Raw genomic sequence first — 24,754 nt, forward strand, 5'->3', positions numbered from 1 at the left:
TATACATGTCCAATTTCTTCAGGGACACTTAAATGGATGTTGAATCTTTCGTATGTTTGGTTTGTAGGATTTGGAATGGAATTGAATTACGTTCTTAATGAATAATTTATAAAAACAAAATATAAAAATAATTAAATTTATCATACGATGTTCTGGGAGTCCTCTACATAACTGATTTGTCTTTTATATGATGTTCTGGGGGCGATTTGGGATGCCGGAGGGGTTGTTGGTTACCATTTTTGGGTTTTTCACATCCAGAAACATTGTAAATAAGCATGAATTATGCAGCAAAAAGAAAGGCAAATCATAAGTTTAATTGTCAAATAATCCTATATATACAACAATCACCGTCTCATATCACACCAACGACTCGGCCATCCGAAAATAGAGAGATTTTAACAACCAAAATAAAAATAAAAAGCAAGAGTGAAACAAAATCGGGAACAATTATGGGGAGAATGTGAAACTTGCTTCGGGTTTTCGTCCTCCATATGTGGGACTTCGCACCTTTTTCTAAGTTATCTTGATACATTTTCAAACTGTATATCAATGATTAGTAGCTAAGGCAGTCACCAGAAGACCAAGAATCAGAAATGGTTGAGCACTTGCCTGAAACCAAAGGATTACACAGCTTAGTACCAAAATTTCATACACATTAGCATCTAAATCATGACCAGACTTCTTTCCAAAGAGAAGAAAACGGTCATTCTACCCTTTGACGTTGAGGACAGATCTCCATACATCGCACCTCCTCTTTGACTCTACTTTTGAGTGGGATATACTGGGTTCGCTCCGTTTGGTTTTTTAGTCCGAGAAATGATTTATTGAATAGTAAAGAGTCCAAACAATTTAAAATTGACTTTTGAGATTACATGTTTTAACTAAAAAACTTATCTGAACACTTCAAACTGATGAATTTTTTTGAGGATGGTGTTCAACTTCATAGTAAATGCAAAATCATTCCGTGACAATATCCATATGAATTATGGATTCGGTAAGTAATAGGTTTGACCTCAAAGGTCAACGGGTACTTTTGTGATGGGATGATTACGATTTATGGAGGACATACCTGATACTTGACATCATATTTGACTGGATCTTTGAGGAAGTACTTGAACTGCAGCAAGAAACAAGAATTGGTAGCTATCAGTTTCAAATCATATCTATCTTAACAAGCTTTATCAGATTGATAAAACATTTTTCTAAACTTTATTAATTACATTGCCGAGGGCTCAACTTAGTAGTCCCTGCGGTCTCATGCAAATTGCAATAATTATCATGGGATATCGGACATCTTTTCTTGGAAATTTTTTTAATTAAAATTACTGTTCTACCAAGTGTCATCATTACTAACTACTTAATGGTATTGCCACAATTTGTCACTGTAAGAGGGTATTGTAGACATTTGTTTAGAAGCCACACTTCTGAAGGTGGACGTGTTTAGTTAATGCGATCTTGTTGAAATTTACAATTTCATGAGACGAAGGTGGTAGAATTTATTCACTGTAACTTTGTCGAATATCCTTCCATCTTTTGAAGAATCAAATTCAGCAATCTAAGGCAGTGACATGGCCATTTTGCAAGTAATTTCATTTACCTGAAAAAAGACCTGTGGAACAATTAACCCAAGAAGCGCCAAGGCGTAATATGGTTTACCAGCTCCTAAAAGGTACCCTGCGACCAAAAATGAATAAATATCAAGCTCATCAACGTTATTTATTCACCATTTTCTATAATACGTACGAATGGCATAAGCTTTTGGTAGAATAAATCAAACAAATCCAGAAAATTCTACACTGAGGTAGGGTCTGGGGAAGGTAAGATGTACTCGAACCAATGTTTGGACAAAATATGGCAACATATATATACTGTTCTTATTGCAGAAAAGTAGATACATTTTAATTTGACGATAGAGGTGGATTGGATTTCAGTTTTCATAGTAGGAAAAAAAATAAACCAAGAAAGTAGTTAATAATAAACTAGGTACTTGGAATAGTAAAATGCAGTGTTATCTTCATTTTGTATCTATGTACGCATGTCATAAGTTCTAGGTTTGACCTTGAAGGTCAACAGAATCATATGGTAGTCATGACCAACGAAACAAGGATTAAATCTCAGCTTTATGAATTTATCTTCCAGAAACAAACTATACGGTACATTAATTTTTTTTAAAGAAATATATTTTTGATTTCTAGTTGATGAGAAAAACTTGAATCTAAAGATTGTAATGTAATCATGCTGACATGGTACAACCACCGAATAGCACTTTCTTACACCTTATATGGGTGCAGCATGTGCTAGAGAGTTGTTATGCCATTTACTGAAAATTTGATGTGTTTGTTGCAACAAGTCATCACAACTAAATGGTACAACCATAGCATTAAATGGGAAATTCCAAAATTGAACTCATTGCATTTTTCATTGGATGGAGGGGAGCATTACTAACTTCATTGTTATCCTACATTTAAGTGGGAAAATATCGAATCATTAGCCAAATACAAATAATGGTCAAACCTGCTACAGAGAGTTGAGTTATGTCTATGGCACCAACACATATCCATTTAGCAGTCTCCTCGCCAAAAGCCACTGGAAGGGACTGATCAGATTTGCATAAAGTCAAAAATCATCGTGATTTAAATCAAAGTCAAACATAATTATATGACAATGCAAAAGAAAGTGTAGAGAAATACCTGAAGTCCCATTTTTCTGTCTCCTTCGACACTTTTAAAGTCATTTACTATCGCAATACCAAGCTTCAATTTGAAGAGAAAAAACAGCAAAAAAGGTCAATTATAATTCACATTTATCATTTACTCATCCCATAAAACTTTGTAGCAAGTGAATCCAAGCATGGTTTAATTTAAGCGCTCAACTATTAATCAAATGCCTAAAATACTCTTTAATGACGAAAAAACAGGAATATCAATACTATTTCTCAATATTAATTTATGATGTTACAGGTCAATAATGATTAAACCACAATTGACCCACTGACCCCTTCCCTGCTAAGAATTCTGGGTCAAGGAATGGCCTGGGTTTTTGAACATTGTTTTTTATAAATGATGATACTAATCAAATAGTCAACTTTAACTTGAATATTTTTCCAAATAAGAAATGTTGGAAATAGTAACAAGGAGGCATCCTGGAAAATGGAATTTGTTGCAATTTAACAGGAAGGAGGAGTATAAAATATGGTAATTCAGTTTACATACCCCAGCTATGCTGTACAATAGTGTGAGAACTACTATGTCAGGTGTAAGGGTTCCGAACAATGCTTGACCAGCCCACCTGTCATGAAGAGTTCAAAGTAGATGAGCGTGGCTTTTAGATTTGGAGTTAAAGCACGTAGTAGTTTCAATTTTGAACTCAACTTAGGTTTCAGTTTTAAACATACCATAAAGGAAAGCATTACTCTGTCTATCACAAAAGAAAGAATTCAACTTTGACTTTCAATATTGCAATGGACTTTAAACTTGAAAACTGATCTGCATTTGCTTAAATTTAAAAGATAATTGAAAACTATGCATGCAAGCATACAAATAGAAACAATTGTATGCTTCTATTTTAAAAGGGTCCATATGAACTTAAACTTTTCGAGAAGTTCAGGGTTTGTCATAGTCAAACACAAGTTTACCACGCATAAAAACCAGACGATCCCATTAATATACCACCCGGAGTTGGGGTCTGAGGGTAAGATGTATGCACAGACTTGACCACTACCCCAAAGAGTAGAGGGGTTGTTTTCAAGCATGAAAGGGGTATCAGAAGATTGAACTTAAGCAAACGTAATACATATTACTTGATGATGACCGTCAAACCAAAGAGGTATGGAATAAGAAATCAAACCATGGTAAGCTAATATAGCTTGCGCCTAGTGCAAAGTTGCCAATCCATCCATTCTGTTTGAGCTGCAATCACAAAAGGAATATTATAGTCAGGTTTTTGCTTTCAAACCAAATTCATTTTAGTTGATGCTCCTACTATCCCAATTACATGTTCCATTACTTCCCTCGGTTTAAGAAGAATTCTGAAAAAAGAAATGGCTAGACCAGTTGCCCTTTTGCCCCTTTTATATAAATACAGTGGAAAACAAAATCATGCCATTGGGCTTCAAAGAGCAAAAGAGTTTCTTTTTCCCTTTTACTTTTTGTGTGTGATCTTGCTTCATATGCAGAATGATCAAATCCAGCTAAATAGTGTCACAAAATGCCTCTAAACACAATAATTGTGCTGGAAATAGGGCTACAAGCTTTGTGTGTTCAGATGGTTAGAGCTTACTCATGAGAACCTAGAGGTCTGATCAGATCCAATGTGGGTTGTCCAGTGAGTGACTGTGGGGTACGTTAATGGGTGCAAGAGAGAAGTTTTTACCCCCTCAATTTACTCACCTTTGGGTGAGATTTCCCGAGTCTTCAAAGAGGAAAAAGAAAAACATGGCTATTGTTTTTCTATATGGAGAGGACATTTAAGTTAGACATGAGAAGGAATTTACCTTTAAAGGCGGAGCTGAGTAGATATAAGATAGCAGCGATCCACCCAGAGCAAGATAAAATATTGAGGGGAAGTTATGCCCTGCCTGAAACAGAATGGTCCTTAGGAAATGATGTCAAGTGCAAAATCAAAATTGAAAGGCACATGATGAGACATACCCACACATCTAATATACCAGCTGTTCCAAGGCCTCCTAGAAGAAGCACCCAAATTTGAGTGATGACCTGAAGGTGTAGAAAAGATCCAACTGAGAATCCCATAAAATAATGAAGGAAATACTCAAATTCATGATAAAAAAAAGCTGACCTCATTTTCAGATATGGCTCCTGAAGGAATTGGCCGGTAAGGTTCATTTATAGCATCAATGTCTCTATCATACCAATCATTGATTGTCTAAAGAATGGAATAAGAAGATGAACTAATCTACTTTGACCGTCAAAAAGTTGCATAAAATTGGGAGATGGTAACTTGTTAGCATGAGATATTTACCTGTGTGTAACCAGTTAAAAATGGGCCGGACATCATCATGCAAACAATTGATTTAGCAACATCTTCCACAGTCCAATGGAAGTTACCTGCAACCCAAGCAAAGTTATGTCATTCATAATCTATAGTCACATACGGTTTTGAGGTAAGTATCAAAAGTTTCAAGAGTTTTCTATCACAATCACTTAGCTATAAACGCATACATAATAGAATACAGTTCTGGAAGCATTCAGATGTCCCCAAGTGGCTTGAGATTCAGTTCATTTTAGCCATTTAACAGTTTCATTCTGTGAATGGGGGACAGTTAAACTAATTCATAAACTTTATGCAGATAAGGCTTATACACGAAATGAATAGCCTAATGTTCACTTCAAAATCTCAAGATTCAACAGGTTTCTCTTAATGTGGCTTGTTAGTTGCCTTGAAGATGTTCCAACTCAAAAAGAGTGTAAATTACCAGAAGCAGCAGCTCCACAGACTACTCCCCAAATCAATGGAGGCCAGGTAACAGGCTTTGTAAGTTGAACACGGATCTTCCAAATATCCTGTACCAAAAACAAAAGCAAACAAAAAGCATTGTTAAGATCCAAAATGAAGCTTAAACGAGGTGAGTGTTAGCCTAAATAATCAATCCCACTACATTAAAAATATTGCTCTTCAGCAAAACCATGATGGGGAAAGAACTCAAGACACTGTGTAGTAGAATCGGTATCCAAGCTGGTAATCACAAGTCGATTAGTTGTGTGGTATAGTTGAAAACAATGAAAAAGTGTAATTGAGAAGCAAAAGAAACTCAAAGCTTCTTGATTGGGCACTTCAGTAAGCACAGAAAATAAATAAAAATAGATTCATAAATCATAATACATGAAGAACAAAAGAAACGAAAAACTTAACAGTTTCTTGCTTAGCCCCTTTGATGCCAAGAATTTGATTAAAGCCCGAGCCACTTGCAGCCGGCGCCTTCTCTGGTGCTTTAGCTTTAACTGCATTAGAAAACCCAAGAAAAGAAGGAAAAAAACAAAGAGTAAGATTAATCCCAAACAATAATACACATTCAAGCTCAACACCCAGAAACATACACTCTGAATTTGGATGTCAAACCATTTTTTGATATAGTAATTTATATAGATTTCTAAACCGTTCGTCGCTGATTTCAATCAAAATCAATAGCAATCGCTAGTATGTTTGACCACAAAAATCCAAGTGTAGCGTTTTTAGGACATAGAAGGAGCATTTAATCAAGTTAAATGGATATTATATCCCCCCAACAAACCTTCGTTTGCATCTGTCTCCGTTGCTCTGATTGTTGTTATCCTTTTCCCTAATCAATTCAATCAAAAGTAAACGAATCTTAAACGCACATACAAGCAGCTAATCTGAAAGTTGAAAAACTTATAAAAAGCTTGGGATTGAGCTTACGAGAACGAGAGAGAGAAATGGGTGTTGGCAATGATAAAGTACGCCGTGGGTTTGAGCTGGAATTGGAGAGTCTAATAGAAGAAGAGACAGTATTGAGCAAAGAAGAAGCCATGGTAGCCATTGAAGCCAAGGAGTGTTATGGGCAGTTTTTAGAAAGAGATAACTCTTTTTCTTCGATACGTTTGTTGGCTTCCCCCTTTGTTAGCTCTAACGGGTGACACTCTTATGTCATCATAGACTTTGACCCTTTTTCATCTTTTATTTTGACTTTTTAAATTGACCAACTAACTAGGGTTAGGTTCAAACCTAGTTCTAACTAGGGTTAGTTTTAAGGGTGTTTACAGTATGATCCGAACGATTTAACTCCGTTTTTGGCATACCAAACGGAAGTACGGTTCAAAGACTCGCCTTAGCATCAAAATCAGACTCCTTTTTGTGTTCTTGAATGTATATAGTAACAGCTCGGAATAATATGACATTTTCGAACTTAACATTTCATTTTAGTGTAGTTTACCCCACATTGGTAGAAAACTTGATAAGTATTACTCCCTCCATCCCAAAATAGATATTCACTATGAAAATATATACAGTTTTAGAAATGTATGAATATTAAGCCTTGTTTGTTTTTTTGTTTTTACCTGTTAATCACCACTTATGTTTGATTTAGTCAGATGTTTTGAATTCAGACCGTTTTTTCTTATCTTTTAAAATGGTATGGATAAAAAAGTGGTAACCTAATCTCTTATTCGCTTAGACCCTGCCATCATCGCCTCCAGTTCTCTCAAACCCAAATCATGAATCTTCATACATCTCGACCCAAATTTGTTGAAAACTAGTTGATTGATTAACGGATCTCGACCAAAATCGTAAATCTTCAAGGTAAGTCGTCCTCCTTCTAGATAAATGTTGATTTTGTCTCCGTTTTGAATCCTCACTATTTTGAGTGGTATAGACCCAAAATCATTATGAACTTGAATTTGTTTCGAATCTTCAATTTCTATTTTGATTGAGTGGTATAGATCCAAATCGTGAATATGCCCAATCTTTATTGCTCTATTTCGTATATGTTTTGAATCTTTACGATTGTCTACCCAAATCGTATGTCGTCTCTGTTTTGAATCTTCACGATTTTTGAGTGGTACAGACTCAAAATCATTATGATTTGAATATGTTTAGATTCTCTATTGTGGGTTTTCCTGGGTTGTAATTGAACTAACACATATGTCGCTCTAATATGTTGAATGTTAGATGCATACACCAAGAACTTTCGAGTATTGAAATATATGGTGATTTTGCTTAGGTGTTCTACAATATCATGTTCAATATTATAGTAGTATTTTGCTTAGATGTTCCACAATCATAATATCTTTTCCTATCCACAATTTATCTCGGTTCTTTCGACTCCATTTTTTGTAGATCCCATCTCAATTCAAGTAAATGGGATCTATAATCACATGTGAATATGTTAAAATGGTCTAAGTTGTTACACGTATCCCATCTTGTGGTGTAAGCAGTTGAATTGTAAATGGGATCTACAATCCATTTTGTATATCTCATCTTTAATAAATAATCAAACATTTTAAAATTACGTACCATGTCAAACATCATAATTTTCATGGGACAGAGAGAGTATCACTTTCAATGGAGTTCGAAAATCATGGTTGGTCGGTATCCAAACATGTAACTCTGATTGAGGACATATTTACACAATACACTTGTGTTAAAATCTAACCACAAGGGTGATGTCTAATTGGTTTGAGCTTGGCTCCAAAGGTCAAAAGTATCTGGAGATCTCATGTTCAAATCCAAGGAGAAATAAAAGTCCCCTTGTGGTCATGGAGGTTCAAATGCAGTGACTCTAGGCTATCTGCAAAGCAGGCGGTCGTCCTAGGATTAATCGGCTCGCATAGCAGGTTGGATATCCAGGTCAATAAAAAAAAATCTATTTGACAACACAATGCATAATTTATGGCAATTGTGAATGAGATGGGAACTTACTATTATGAATATCATGTGCAAGCTATGTGATTCATATTTGCAATTACTTGATTTATGTGTTTTGATTCTATCAAATCAAATGCAATATTTGTTTCTTATTCGTAATTACATGAAGGTTGTAATTCTTTTTTGTGTGCTACTTAGTGATGGACGAGAATGTACATGTAAGGTGACTAAAAATAATAGTTGTATAAATTTTCTTAATGAATTTATTTTGACTATTAGCTTTAATGTAGGGAGTAATTGACGCCCTTGATGAAACTTTAACACATGTTATCGTCTCTATTAAAGAACAATGTTTATATAGAGGACGAAGAAATGGTGAATGTTTTGGCAATTTGTGACTTCAACATTGTTTTTACATTTGTTGTTGCCGGGTGGAAATGGGTTGCAAATGATTACAGAGTTTTGTTCAAAGATTTAACAGATTGTGCTATTGGATTTTCATTTCCTTCTTCAGGTATGCTAACGATTTAGAGGTAATATATTTACCATATTCATATCAATAACTATTTTATTTATAGTTTCAAATAAATATTACCTATTTGATGTCACGTATATGAGTACTCGAGGATTTATGGCACCATATTGTAATGTTAGTTATTGGCTTGGAGATTTTCATTGTCGACGTGCAATGAACAAGTATGAAAAGTTTTATCATTTACATGCAAAACTTAGAAATGTTATTGAACGTGCTTATGATGTCCTGAAAGAAATGACAAAATCTTCATTTGAGGTTCAAAGAGACGTTGTTATGGCATGTTTTGCGGCTTACAACTTCATACGAAAGGAAGGTTTAAGTGATGAGTTATTTTCTGAATATGATCAAAACAATGAGCAAGGGGACGATGACGAGGATGAGGCTGAAGAGGTTCAATCGCATAGGAGTATCGATGACCAAACGTATATGGCTAGTTTAAAAGAAGATTTTGCGACACAATTTAATGCAAAATTAATATTGATTTTAGTTGTTATGAGACTTTGTTCATGTTTTCTATTGTGTTTGAATCAATTGATTTATTTCAGTTGAATTTTTTAATGTGTCAGAAATGGATGGAAGTACAATCTATAATTAAAATGAATTGATGTTTTTATAAATTCAACAACATTTTGAGGGATAAAATAAACAATTATACATATTCAGACGTTTGTCAGTTTACAAAAACAAATAATCTTATTGATTCAAATTTCAAACTTCAGAAGTTTGTTGGTTTGCAAAAACAAACAATCTTATTGATTTAGATTTCAAACTTCGGCACGACCTTTTATCAATCAGAAGTGAAATAAGACTTCAAATTTCAGCATCTTTAAAAACAAATGTCACCTAAATGACACTTTTACCCCTTAATAATAGTGAGAGAAATTTTCTCCATCAGATAAATAAGGGTTATATAGGAAAATACACAATTTTAAAAGTGGACACTTATTTTGGGATAAACTAAAATAGAGATGTGAACATTTAATTGGGATGAAGGGAGTAAATTGGAAAGGTATCTTATAACTTAAGAGTAACCACCATCACTTACCTTACTGGGTAACATTCTCGGTCATCAAATGAAATGTCGGTAAACATAATTGAATAAGAGTCGTCTCACTCACTTGGTAAAATTATTGGTTATCGCTATAACTCTTACTAAGTAAGATTTTCAGTTTTTGACATGGCCATCCGTTAATATAAGCAACACACAATAACCATTTGATAAATGACTCATTAATACTTGCTTTTAGGTATTTATCAAGTTAAAACACATTCAAAAATTTCTTAGGGGCCGTTTACCAAACGATTTCCCGGTAAGTGCTTACTGGGTCACTTATACCTTAGTAGATGAACATGGCAAAGACCGAGACCGAGAACCTTACCCGGTAAGAGTGATAGCAAGGACCGAGAGCCTTTTCCAGTAAGTGAGAGTGATGACGCATACCCTAGTTAGCACTTACCGGGTAAATTGCTGCATGCGGTGTCGTTTTGACGAACTAAAATCTTACCCGATAAGGTAAGTGAGAATGTTGACTCTTACCGTTAAGTGCTCACCGGGTAAGCGTTTGATAAACAGCCCCTTAGTCTTGTAAGGCTACTAGAAGACAAGCAAATCGCATAAGATTTGCTTAAATGCCTAGCCTTCTTATGCTTTTTATATTTTTGACAACTTCGTTTCGATATCTTATATCAATGGATAATCTAATCACCAACATTTGTTGGTTAAAAACATCGTATCAGGACATCTCTAATGGGTCACACTATATTTTACACCAAATATCAAAAGTAGTGTAAAATTTAGTGTTAATAATAAATCTTCTCCAATGAGTAACCAACCCTATTTTTATAGTTATCACCAAATCCTTTTTATATTAATTTATATATCCTTATATTTATTAACTTTACAATTAATACCCGTATTGAGCCACCTGATTATTTTGTTGATTCAAAATGTGTTGGATGAGCAAGTTGTTATTAGTGATGGATAATAAAAAAGAAATATATGGTAAAAAGTACAAATGTCTGGACACTGCATGCATTGGATAATTAAAAATGTGTTGTAGTTTTCACTAGATTTATGTATTTGGATAATGGAAAGAAATCTTTGATAAGAAAAGGACAAATGCATGTATTGGATAATGGAAAAGAATATGAAAAGTCTTTCACTTCTTGGCTAGCTACTTTTCACCCTTGTAGTAAATAATTTACATGTTGGCTATGGATATATTTACATTGGTGGTTCTATATTTCAACGACCAATACATAAGGGTGAAAAAAGCAAAGTTGAAACGAAAAACATATGACCAAACATCAATGCTCGTCAATAACATTGAAGAAGAAAATCGACAACTTTTAGAGCAATTGAAAAAGGCATTGACACAAAGGGAACTCTTTTTGGAAATGCAACAAACCAAAGAAGAAAATAAAATATTGTTTAGGGATGTGAATTCAATACATGATCCCAACATACGAGCATATGTCGCGACTGAACAAGCACGAATTTTAGAGAAAATGACTCAACAACAACATCAACAGACCCCGCCTACATCGACTTCATATGGACCGATCTTTAATGATCTTGAAGGATCCGGAAGCGAATTACCAGATTATTAGATTTCTAGTAATTTCATTTCAGTGTTATTATGTATTTTTAAATTTCCAGCAATTATGTTTTCATCTTTTAATATTAGCTTATTTTCATCAAATATTTTATCATGTTGTATATTATTTACTTAATTAAAACATAAATAAAAAAATTAATATAAAAATAATTATAATATATATATATAATAAACCTATTAAAACTTGAACACTTTAAACAACAAAAATAATAAATCTTAAAATTGAGAGATCAAAAATGTAATTGAAAAAGTGGTGTAAAAAATAGTGTAAATGAAGAGTGTTACTTCAAATACAGTATAATACTATTCATTATATTAAATTTTGGTGTGGAAAATAGTGATATCATTGGAGATGTGAATAATGAGATTTATATCAAACTTAGTGTTTACCGTAAATTAAAAAACAGCTTTTATAAGCAATCTCAAACACCCCCTTAGTGACCCATTGGAGATGTTGTGTTAATCCAAGCAATTTACATGTTACATTTATAATAACAATAAACAAAATATCGTTACATAATTTAAGAGACTATTTCGTGTCATCAACTTTTCATAACACCTCCTTGATTCATTTCGTCCAATAAACTCTTCATTTACACCGATAATTACATTACACTTGTCAAAAAGAAATTTCCATTTACATTCAAGGGGAATTAGATGAGAATGGAAATTACAAATTTACTATCGTAGTCATTAGGGATGTTTATCCAAACCGCACAAACCATCGACACCATACTTTATCGCAAAGCACGGTTTAGAACTTTCTCAGTGTGGTTTATGGTTTGCATTTTTACCAAATCGCACTGTGCGGTGCGATTTGTGGTTTTTAGTTATCAAACCGCGGTTTAAACCGCACTGCACATTTTGTATATATTTTTTTAATTTTATGTATAACATATATATATATATATATATATATAATTTAGTTAGTATTTATGTAATATTTTTGGACTTTAGGGGCCGTTTAGCAAACGCTTATCCGGGTAAGCGGTTATCAAGTCACGTTACCTCACTGGATAAATATGGTAAGGACCAAGAATCTTACCCGGTAAGAACGAGACAAGGACCAAGAGTCTTACTCGGTAAGTGAAGGAGACGACTCTTACCATGGTAAGCGCTTACCGGGTAAATTGTTGCATACAATGTCGTTTTGGTGGACTAAGATCTTACTCAGTAAGTAAATAATAGTGTTAGATTTTACCGGTAAACACTTAACGGGTAAGTGTTTGGTAAACGGCCCCTAAGTTTTGGACTTTGATAAATTATCTTTAAGGTCTAAAGTCCTATCATCCCATGCATACGGTCATTCGGAAGTCAGGGCTTACGAATCGAGATGAAAGAAAAAGTTGTACACGTTACAACTCACACATCTAATTTAGTTTGAAGTTTATTTTTCAGTTAGGCAGTATGTATTTGAGAACTGGATGTATTGAAACTCTTTATGTTTTTGGACTAGGATCACTTTATCATTGATTTATAATGTATTTTTGGATTGTATGCATAAAGTGTGATAGGGACAAACTGCAACGTATACGGTTTGAGGTTTATGCGGTGCGCCATTGTTGAGATTTTGGAAGCCATGCATGTTGTAGAATAATTATATTAACTGAACTGAAATTGTTCACAACGATCCATGTGGAACACAAAGAAGGGCAAATTCATAGAACCAAAATTGTACCTTCTCCAATAAATGCTTCCCAGCTTTGTGATACAACTACAGTCTACAGTGTACAGTCTACAGTACTGAATGAATACTCCAACCTTCCAATGGTACCCACATGATCAAATTGTAGGAACATCAACACTCCATTACAGTGCTTAACCATCGTTCTAAACATAACAGAAACAGTTAAAACAGTTTTGGAATTAGGGTTTAGATGGAAGCTTAGGGGCCATTTACCTAAATGCTTACCCGGTAAGCACTTACCGTTAGAAGTCAACACTATAATTTATTTTATTGGATAAAATTGTAGTATATTAAAATGGTAGAGTATGCAACAATTTACCCAGGTAAGAGTCGTCACCCTCACTTACCGAGTAAGACTCTCCATCTTTATCATTGATCTTACCGGGCAAGATTTTTGACCCTTGCCATGTTCATCAGATAAGAAAAATTACTCGGTAAGCACTTACCAGACAAGCGTTTAGTAAACGGCCCCTTAATCAAACCTTTCCTTTTGGGCTTGTGTCATTTTTCTCTCACTTCTCAAACCTTTGCGTATTTATAATTTTTTTAGTAAATAACTATTGGACGAGACTGAACTTGACAGAATGGGTATGGGAAAGAGAGTGAAATAGGTGGATGAAAATTTTGTACAAGGTTGCAAGGTCTAATTCGACGGGGATAGTTTAGTAATTTATCAAACTTGTCCATCTCCCTGATTTTTGTTCCACCTATTTTGGTGGACGGGAAAAAATGCATTTTTGTCTCACTCGATCTTGTTGAGTCCCAAGTCTACATACATAGAACAACTCATAGATGAACTGATTCGATCCTATTCGACCCTCCATGAGCAGAACAAACACCATCACCAACAAGACTAGATGATGTGATGCACTTTCCAAAACATAATGGTTATATTTATATCTGCTATCAGCTGATGCAGAAACAAATAATCATAATAGAAACCAACAAACATATGGAATTTTTGTGTATGTATTAATTAATGGACTTATTAAGAACTAAAGTATAGTTAACAATGGACATATGTTACTTGATTAATTCCAATTAATACTATCATCCCTTCCAAGAAGAAAAAAAATATACTCAGATGTCATCCATCTTAAACAATCTTTGTATAGTTAAAGGAGACAGTTCATAACCATACCTCTTCATATGGAGACTGCAGAAAAGTAGACCCATCTACCTTTTTGCACATCCCAGGCGCAAAATTCGAGTGACTGCTAAAAGCATTTACGCTTTAGCTTTTTTGTACTGCTTGATCTCATTGATGATTCCTTCAGAGAGGGCATCAACGTCATTATTCTTCCCAAAAAATTTCACAAATTCCATGTTCGGATCCATCAAGTACCTGATTAAGAGTAACGTAATCCAGTAAAGACTATATTCTTCAAACTAGTGGATAAGCTATATGTTGGCTAATAACCCAGTCATGTTTGGTAAAAGCTAGTTCCCAAGTTTGATGACAAACCTAAAAACATATGTTGAAAAATTACTCAATTCTAAAATATAGGGCATAATAAGAAAAAAAAATAAAAAAATATAGAAAAGAAAAACCCTAGGGCTTATTGGAACACTATCTAAAATAGTTTTTAAAAAAATTAGCTTATAGCTTATCAACCGTGGCTTTTTCAATAAGCTAGTTGATGGTTGCAAAACATGACCTAAGACTCTTGCAATGGGTACTCGATTACCCAACTCTAATCACATCTTTTTTTCAGTATTTTGAACTTGAAAATTTTTAAAATCACTTCAAGAATGTGGATTAAGTTGTTGACAGTTCAAAGTAGGCAGTTGATATAAGAATAGCTGTGAAGAGACCATCTCTTTTTGCCTTTAATGCACACAAAGGCTTTACTGTTCTAAATCAATCAGTCAAACTCCCATCTAAGTTCATCCCAATATCAATGCCATTAATCAAGTAAAGACAACAACCATATAAGGGTATAAAAGTAATTTCCAAGGTGGCAAGATAATATGCACATTGAACATGGAGTTTCTAAGAATAAACATTAAGCAAGACACTGCAAAACAAAGGCATACTTCTTCAAACAATAAAGAGACAAAATAAAGGTACGCTTACATGATTATCGAGTGATCAACGAGATAATCTGAGCCATCTGAGCCTTCCTCCTCTGTTTTCATATAGTAAACTCTGTAAGCACGAGCAGCCTTTTTTATCTCATCTGGATGACCAGTAAGCCCAATCAACTTCGGGTGGAACTCTGAAACAGGAAAAAGAAAATCATAATGTATCAAACTTAATGAAGTAAAAGACTAGATTCACAGAAGCAGCTTTAAGGTTCAAAACTTGTCTTCATACCTTTGACATACTCGCGCACTTGTTCTACTGTGTCCCTCTCAGGATCGACTGAAATGAAAACCGGTACTATCTCAAAACCTGCTTTCCCCTCTGCAAACATGCAAATAAACATGATCATCATTCACCATCCTAGAACATGTTTTAACAGCGGAAGACTGCATAGTATTTGACAGATTGTAAAATACAAGGGGTTGTTAGATTGTTTTTCTATTAAGCCATGTATCTATTAAGTCCAGTGACAGACCCAGGAATTTTTTTCTGAGCGGGTGCACCTTTAAGATCAACCAAAGGCCAACAAAGCCGCGGTTTGACCCAGGGAAAAGTCAACATGGCTTGACCAGAGGAAAATTCAATTGTGTCAATTTGATGCAATACATTTATACAAATGAAACCAACCTTGACTTTTTGAGCAAGACACAACACTACGTCTTACACTCGGCGTGTTCTCGGCCGAATTCCACCCCCCGGGATTTTTTTTGGTTGATTCCATAACGATCAACAAATGCAACAACAATATATAATTTATACTTTCTTACATAAATATGTTTGATGACATCATGGACAGAGGAATAATAACCGATTTTTAAGTAGTATCAAAAAAATTAAAAATAAGAACTCATATAAAGTATGAATTGTTAAATGTAATTAATTTTATTTTCTTTTCAAGTTATTTCAGATAAACATGTATTGTCATTAGAACGAGACAAATTTTTTTTTAAGATTAATGGGTAAAGAGGAAGATAAATACCAAAAAAGAAAGAAATAAAAGTAAGATTGAGACAATTATAAATGAAAATAGTTGTAGTTGATTGGTAAGACTTTGCTATTTTATAGTTGAGGTCTTGAGTTCAATTCTTTTGTTGTATATTTGTTTGCCTTTTTCTTCAATATAAAAAACTAGAAATTGTTGTCAAAAAAATTTGAACCCATGACCTTAAGGAAGGCAAGTAGTGCCCCAACCATTCCAGCAACCTCACTCTCCTGTTTCAAGTCCTGTTTTAAAAACATATAAGAGTACACTTCAAAATTAAGCGGGTGCAAAGTTACGACCGGGAAAAAATTTCCATTATGATGGGACGATCGAGTGGGTGCCCGTGCACCCCCTACTCTATGAGTAGGTCCACCCATGATTAAGTCATCGGTAAGCATTAATTTTTCTGAATGAATTAAGATGAATTGCCATTTGATTTTTGTTAAAATAGTCTGAATGAAAGAAAAGAAAAAAGTGGTTTGATAAATCATTTGAATGGTAAAAAAAACCTTTTATGAATTATTCAAAATAATATTAATTCAACGTGTTCATTAATCATCACACAATACTTAAGTATTCAGCATCATTGTTTGATTACAATTTAGTTTATGCATTTGCTAGTAGACTATATAATTTTTTAATGAGGCATGGGACTACAAGTTGTCGGACAAAAGTAATTGTGAAAAAAAAATCCTAGCTTAATACATAAAGATTGGGTGGGGTAGCTGAACAAGTTAAGCTCAGCGCTTAGTATGAATTTAAAATCAAACATTTTAATGTAGCTTAAGAGATTAAGCTAAAACCCCATTAAGCTTATTAAGTTGAAAACCCCCTAAATTAGGTAATGGTGGCATAAGGTTCCATTAACATGTCGAATCACCCTAATTTACTTGATTTTGATAAGAATGATCATGAACTTACTTATTTTGTCGATTGCGGCAGCAAGCTTTTGTAGCTCATCTGGGCAAATATCTGGGCAGTGAGTAAAACCAAAATATATCAAGGTCCATTTCCCCTTGAAGTCCTTCTCAGTGACAGATATCCCATCATGGTCAAGAAGGTTGAATGGACCCCCAATGGCTGCTTTACCAACCGAAGGCCCTTGCTTCACTGCAGTTGAAGAAGTATTTATATCTGCAGCAATAACAAAGTGCTCATGATAATCACAACTACACATGGCAAAAGCCCAAAAGGCCAAGGTTATATAGGCTGCGCAATGTAAGGGAACAATTATATCAACAACTATAATAAGAAAGAGATGCATATTTGGTAAAGCACCAAATAATTTCCCGACTGAAATCAAGAGTCATCAACACAACTGGTAAAGCACAAGAATGAACAGAATAACAAACATCATTTACCATATTTCGCTTCTATTACATCATTCAGGCATAAAAGATGACCAACTTTATAGTTAATACTAGTGGGGCAACCCCCAAATATGGTGTGTGGGCAAACTTCAAATAAGTGAAATGTAAATGGTCCTTTAATCACAACCAATCCAATTGCTTGAAGCCTTGTTTAAGGAGGGAGGAAAGAAGAGAAAAGGATGCAATTGTTTCATTTAAGTGCAAAAGCAGGATTATCGACGTGTGGTGTCACCTTCTTTGAAACTTCTCATATTAAAATTACACATTTCATATCATGAAAATTACAATAATTTTGTATGTCCTAGAACATTGCAACATCTTCTTTGAAGATTTTCCATCTTAAAATTTGCATTTGCTTATTTCCATCATTACAATGATCTAGTAGTAATTGAGATCGAGTATTTTAAATATTTTAGAGGAAGACAAATTACTTACTTACATCATGTCTATAGTCAAAATTGCAACTTTTCTATGAGTTGACAAATCACACCACAAATAAATCATGCATAAACATCAATATCATACAAATGCTTGAGTTTTGATTTCAAAATTGAGGTAAACCATTTTATTTTCATCGGTGTGCAACAACAATAAAAAGAGCATCACCAATAACAATTGAATTGGATACAAACTTATTGAAGGTCACAGAATTGAATTTAACTGCATCCCCCCAAAAAAAATTACGCTATGTTCCAAATAGTATTAAATCAACGTACAAGAACTTGTGTATTCAAGAAGTAGATTTGCCTCTAGACATGATAAACTGATCAACATCTATTACTTGATAGTAAATGGAAATTTTCAAGAAAGAAATAACAAAAGATTATTGTTTATTAGTATATTTCTTAGTTGGGTTAGATGTTAAATTAACATTACAGAAATAGCCAACCAGAATTTTCACGACTCAAAAAAGCTTGTAGAATTATTAACAACAATTGATCTTAATCTCCAATTAAAAAAACTTTGATCAATATAAAGATTAAAGAAAAGTTAAGTTTAGTGTTTGCATACAATTTTAAATTAATAAAACCAAACCAAATGTATCCACTATATCCCACTCAGAATTCAGGTCTAATTTGGGGGGTAGAATGTAAGCGAATCTTTTCGCTACTCCAATAAGAAGAGAGGTTGTTAACCCGATTTGAGGAAAGGCTTTAGGAAGTCAAGAACAAAGTTAGAAGAATTTGAAAAGTTATTAAAGAGCAACAGACAACAAAAAATATATGTAATGTAGAGAAAATGTAAGTTCAATAAGATATGTTTAAAAGCAGTTGATGTCCAATTAAAAACGGTTTATTTATAAAATCATTGACAACAATAATATCCAACTAAAAAAGTTTCATAGATATAAAGATTAGGAAAAAAAAACATGTAAAAAGTGTTATGCTTAAGGTTGGCAGAAATTTTTAGCAACACAAGGGACTAATAGAGCGTAACAGTCAAAGGGGTGAGGAGGAAGGGAAGATCAAGAAGAATGGTGGGATGAACAACTGAGGCGGTGGCTGCCTTAGACCTCTCAAAGGAGATGACTTCTGATAGGAGTTCATGAAGACACATGACTGGGGTAACGGATTATTCTTAGGGACTATTAGCTATTGCAAATGGCAGGACGAGGGTGGGGGGAGGGTTATAGAGCCGATGAATAGGTCAACAGTTTCCAGGGATAGATAGAACTTAGAAAGGGGGCTCTCTGTGGTAGTTAGGAGTGCCCTATGTGTGATAGCTAGCTAGGACCTTGCATTCTAGCGAACTTACTTGCCAAATTGTTCTATTGATCCACTGCTCCTACTGTACCACGTCTTGGCACACTAATTTTAAACATATTCTATAGTGTCTCGTTCTCTTTAATAACTTTCAAAATCTTCTAAAGTTTTAATGGCATCCCAAAACATTTTATGCAAGTCATAGGTCTTCATGTAAACAACTTCTCTACTCCTTGGGATAGAGAAAAGGTCGGCATACATCTTACCCCCTGACCCTACTTCTAAATGAGATATATATAGAGAGGGGGGTTTCATGGTAGACCCTAAAAAGAAAGAACCCTACCATGAAAAAAACTGATGAAAAGTTACAAATTGTTTTTATGTGTAATTTGTTTTGCTCCACTTCAGATTATATTTTGTCTATTTTCCATTAAAAATATAAGGGGGTTGAAATAGAAATAAGTTGTAACCACCCCTCTAATCACATCCTTTGGATCAATTAATCTAACGATTTGATAAGTTCTTTGGTTCTTCTTTTGAGGTTCTCCCCTGAACCTCTCTCTCCATACACACACACACATATGTGTGTGTGTTTTATGTGGCTGAACTTTGGTTTCTGAAAATGATGAAAACCGAGCCCTTCTCATGAGACAACACAGAAATGTCCGTTTTTATATAAGTATGACCTACAGCCTCACCTTTTTGATAAATTGATAATAAGTGTGGGTTTGCTTTCTTAAATTTGTAATCTCAAGGTGATACACCAATGGGTCAGCCCACTATCTTGCTTGGGAGGAGCAGGGTGATATCGTGTTCTCTGCTTCCACAATTATGACAATAGTTATGTCACATCTCCTTTTACACAGAAACATATTATGGAACATGCATACATCTTTAACTCGATGGACAATGTATGTATTGTTGTACACAGAATCTCGATACTTGCATCACCTAACAAACCTTGCTTTATGATCAGACTGTCTTTTACAGGATTTTAGTATGTTACTACAGTAAGTCCCATAGGAAGTTGATAAGTGCAGAATCGCTTCATTTACTGTTACATTTTTTTGGGTAAGCTACTATTTCTTAGTTCCCTATTTGTGGAGTTTTTGCAATCATAGGAAGCTCTTGTTGAACCAGACAAATCTATGATCATATTTTCTCCAATCTCCTCTTTCCACAAGTCTATAAGTTACTTCAAACATTGCCTAAAACCTACAACTGTATTTTGTACAAGTAGCAAAAGCAAACAATTCTGAAGAAAATTGACCCTTCAGCCTACTAGTTTTAGAAAGAAGTTTTGCAATAGGTTTAGGTATTATGACTTGTAGTTCAAATGGCCATCAAATTGATAATGCAATAATAAACATGGATCAAATGGGTAAAACTATAGATAGCAATGGCCAATTGGTGGCAATTGTGTAGTACAATTTTTCTTACTCTAATGTGATTGCTTCAATTATTTGAAGGCCCCAGTGTTCAAAAAAGCATGCCATGGCGTAAGACGGGTCTCCGCCGTTACGATAAGGCCCATAGATTTGTGTAAGGCAGGGCTCACATGGCGTTTTTTCAAGACGTGATTCTTCTAAAAAAAAATTAATTTTTTTGACTTATGTGTTTTTACACTTTTAACTTTAGATTTTATACATTTACAAACTTAGTTAATCACATCACTCACAACTTCTTGGATTCAAACATGTCATGGGCTCACGGTTAAAACAAAGTTGTAAAACTGTCCAATTCTATTTGAATATTTGATCACAAACTTTTTATATAAAACAGTAATTAATATATAAGAATGTACAAAGTTATAATATCATTCATTATATTATTGAATAATAAGTAGAAAACATATACGTACATATATTAAATTATATATATGACATACAGATTTGTCATCTTATGTCACGCCTTAAAAAAGCCATGTTCTCACCATGGCGTGTAAGGCCTAAGGCTTGAGGTTGCCGTCACGCCAAGCCTCATGCAATTTTGAACCTTGGAAGGCACTCACTAACATTCATTTTCTCGTATTAAATTATTATTTTGAACCTTGGAAGGCACTCGCTAACATTCATTTTTTCGTATTAAATTATTATTATTGTTTTGTACAATGCTAACAGAAATTGAGACTTTTTATACAACCAGTTCTAGTCAATTTGAAAATTCAAATCAATTAATTTTAAGTCCAAAATTTACACAAAGGCGTAACTTTTTACCTCAAGCGGGTCTGATAAAGTCAAAAATAAGTTAATATAGTCTAAATCAAACTATTCTCATCAATATATAAATATAATGTTATATTTACAATACAGTAGTTGTTATCTAAGAAATACAATTTGATGTTTTAATATGTTAATTAATTTATATAAATTCACTTTTTTTTTGTTTCTTGATGAATGTGTGTTTTCCTGTCAATTGTTTTTTGCAAGAGATATAAGAGAGAAAGGTGCAGGCACCAACTGGTCGACCCAATCCATTTAAACCATGACCTATTCTAACATAGAAAAAATTTGCCACCTGACCTATTATCATCCATTTTGATCCCTTATACAAACTAGCCCGACCAGCCTATTTTTGCCACCTCTGCAATTTTCAGTTAATCTCCTCCTTGCACAAGTCTATAAGTGACAACAAACATGGCTTCACATATTACATATCCTCAAAGTTAGCTGAAATAACCATATAGAAGCTTAGAAAATTCATAATGTACGCATAATATTGATGGTGAGTTTGACTAGATTTCAATCAATGTGATTGTTAGCATCCGGAGTTAGTTATTTTATGGTAAGGGGAACAAAGGTAGCGACCCCTGCTAGTTTAAGAAGAAAAGCAAAAAGTGTTCTTGATGTTGCACCACAGCAACGGGAACAAAATTTCTAAATTATTCCATACTGACACGCACCCGCCAGAATTCGATCCTACACCCTTGGGTGGGGCAAGCTCTTCTATTCTGGTTCATGGTTTCTCGGGCGGATTCTTCCCCCAACTAACGAAGAGATCTTGGCGGAAAAAAAAGAAGGCGTTAAGAGACCCTCCTGGCCCAATCCTAGACACATATTTTTTCCACCAAGAACGTTTTACAAAACTTTTTGACTCCCAAATTTGGAGTATCCTACTTTCACACAATTCACAGGGTTCAATAATTAGAAGTTGTTAGAGATATCTAAGCTCGTGATTGGAAATAATGAGCAACAATAATGAGAGAAGTCCATGGTTGGAAGCAAGAAATTTGATTTATTAGGCCAAGCCATATTAATCACCCAAATCCCTGATTCTAACACATGTAGCAATATAACATGCTGAAATATTGGAAATGCATGTGAAACTGTACTCTAGTCAGTTTTCTTCTTCTTATAGATAATAGTGCACTAATGTCTAATCTAATCGAAAGACAACTACAAGTCTAAAAAAGCTCAAGGCTGTTATAAGTCTAACACGACATATAGGAAGCACGTGTTGGTTGAGGTAACAAATTTACAAGGAGAGCTAATGGTTGGTGAGCATATCAAATATCAATCCAGATCCCAAGAAATTCATAGGATATGCATAAACTCATCTTCTTGAAACTTTTCCGGCAAGATTTCAGGTAACTAATTAAGATTTCTTAGCTATTGATTAGTAACGAGACTGAAGGAAAAGCAGTTCAGATAAATATATTAGAGTCTGATAGTCTACCAAATCAACCCTGAAGCTATACATATATCCTACTCACCATAGTTATCTACCTTCAATATGTCGTTTCTTTTCCTGATCATAGTAGAAGACAACCCCTGCTCCGCTGGCAACCAGCAAAAGAAAGCTCAACCACGAAATAGGCTGTAGATCATTACACTACCAGTTAACTTATGCTCAGTGAATTAAAGTGCATGAACACGTAGATCAAAGATAACATCTAATTTAGTTTTACGATTTCAAATGAAATGGATTTGCTCATGAAAACATGGCAGTTTATTTTACCGGATCACAATACTACAATAACCAAATCACCAGACACCGGTAAATATCTTTAAAATAATATAAATTTAAAATCTAAGAAGATACAAGAACCTGTCCTAGCTTAGGTTATCTTAATTCATCACCAATCAAATAACCATGTTGCAACCATAGCAGTTTCCAGAAAGCCTAAAAAAATTAAGGGTGTTCGCCCAGCAGCGTCCAGGTTGCCGATAGAGCCCAACCTCCCTAGAGGTCAAGGGTTCAAGCCTTTCCAAAGGTTGCACTAAATCTTGTTACTTATTTCCGCCAAAATAGAACTCCGATATAGTACTCAGAATGTAAATATTTAGGATTTTTAATAACCAATTAAACCTCAGATTAAGTATTACAAACAGAATAGATATATTAAATTGGTAACAAAACTAAAACTAGTTCTTTTTGTTGATACCGAGATTGACATACAAAATCAAGATGTGGCAAAAATAATTACCCCGCCTCGAATAGATTTTCCCTGCTCTGAACTATGATGCGAATCGCCGGACTGCTTCCCCTGATCAGAGTGAGCATCTGACGCCGTTCCTTTCAATGCTGAATCAGCTTGAGCATTAGCAGCAGCACCAGCCGCATTAGCATTAGTAGATAGAAACCTAGGGAGCTTTGTAAATGATCCTACATCCTGAAAAATTAACAACTAGTAAAACAATCTTACAATATAACCATACGAGTGTTTCAAGAGATAAACGAGGGAAGACGAACCGACTGAGGGAGAGGTCGGTGGAGATGTGATTTGGGAATTTCCTTGGAAAGGTGAAGTGTTAGACGAGATGACGTCGCGTAAGAGGAGAAAAGTCTGGAAGCACGACGGAGAGGAGCTGTTCTTGATAGCACGGCAGCCATGAAACTGGTGTTGGTGGAGCGGCAGTAACGGTGGTGGCTGTCGCGGCGGCTTGTTACGGAGTTATAGTTTCATTCGTAAATAAATCGGGAAATACGAAAGAAAAAACCGTATATATATCTTGGTACGTGGGCCAATAGTTTTGTCCATTTCTAGGGATTTACATCAATCGTCCTTCATCTTTTGCTTTATCATAAATTTTACCGGGGTAATGTTTGGTACGCAGATTATATGGGAAAGAATTGGATGGGACAGGATTGTCTGTCCTATGTTTGGTATGACTAAAACAATATATGACTAATTAATTGTCTTGTGTCTTGCGTTTGGTAAGTTGGATAAGACAATACAAAACTGTTATAATGATCAAATTGTCTGTGAATTCTGTTTGATATTATTTTATATCATATAATAGTTGTAAATGATACAAATCAACCAAAACATATGTAATGAATAATTTTATCCATAATATTTATAAAATTATTTTTTATACTATAATATAATATTTCCGGCACAACGTCTGCTTCCTGTTTTGATTCAATTTCAATATAATTCAGTCTCGATCTCTCTATGTTTCTTATGTTGGTCTTAGATGGATCTACAAG

The 24,754-nt window shown here is 34.4% G+C and overlaps 2 protein-coding genes across 3 annotated transcripts; both read right to left on the reverse strand.

The window, feature by feature from the left end:
* Nucleotides 1–294: 294 nt before the first annotated feature.
* On the reverse strand, nucleotides 295–6,593 carry LOC112506489 (chlorophyll synthase, chloroplastic). The gene is made up of 15 exons (XM_025110580.1): nucleotides 6,397–6,593; nucleotides 6,251–6,298; nucleotides 5,872–5,960; nucleotides 5,435–5,522; nucleotides 4,981–5,066; nucleotides 4,798–4,884; nucleotides 4,650–4,715; nucleotides 4,493–4,576; nucleotides 3,847–3,908; nucleotides 3,213–3,288; nucleotides 2,691–2,753; nucleotides 2,515–2,596; nucleotides 1,598–1,674; nucleotides 1,070–1,117; nucleotides 295–609 (listed from the first exon to the last, which is right to left on the reverse strand). Exons 1-15 carry the CDS (start codon nucleotides 6,515–6,517, stop codon nucleotides 547–549), a joined length of 1,140 nt encoding a protein of 379 aa, XP_024966348.1. The 5' UTR covers nucleotides 6,518–6,593; the 3' UTR covers nucleotides 295–546.
* Nucleotides 6,594–13,631: 7,038 nt separating this feature from the next.
* Nucleotides 13,632–24,236, reverse strand: LOC112506951 (protein SCO1 homolog 1, mitochondrial). 2 transcript variants are annotated; one of them, XR_003068497.1, is made up of 8 exons: nucleotides 24,014–24,236; nucleotides 23,748–23,933; nucleotides 23,047–23,137; nucleotides 17,170–17,382; nucleotides 15,498–15,587; nucleotides 15,258–15,399; nucleotides 14,322–14,525; nucleotides 13,632–14,236 (listed from the first exon to the last, which is right to left on the reverse strand). XR_003068497.1 is itself a non-coding variant. In XM_025111297.1 (7 exons), exons 1-7 carry the CDS (start codon nucleotides 24,152–24,154, stop codon nucleotides 14,408–14,410), a joined length of 981 nt encoding a protein of 326 aa, XP_024967065.1. In that variant the 5' UTR covers nucleotides 24,155–24,236; the 3' UTR covers nucleotides 13,632–14,407. The 2 variants fall into 2 exon arrangements, 1 of the variants encoding a protein (XP_024967065.1); XM_025111297.1 differs by having other exon boundaries at nucleotides 13,632–14,525.
* Nucleotides 24,237–24,754: the final 518 nt, after the last annotated feature.

Source organism: Cynara cardunculus, assembly GCF_001531365.2.
Source record: "Cynara cardunculus var. scolymus isolate 2C chromosome LG 2, CcrdV1, whole genome shotgun sequence".
In the NCBI taxonomy this organism is placed as follows: domain Eukaryota; kingdom Viridiplantae; phylum Streptophyta; class Magnoliopsida; order Asterales; family Asteraceae; genus Cynara; species Cynara cardunculus.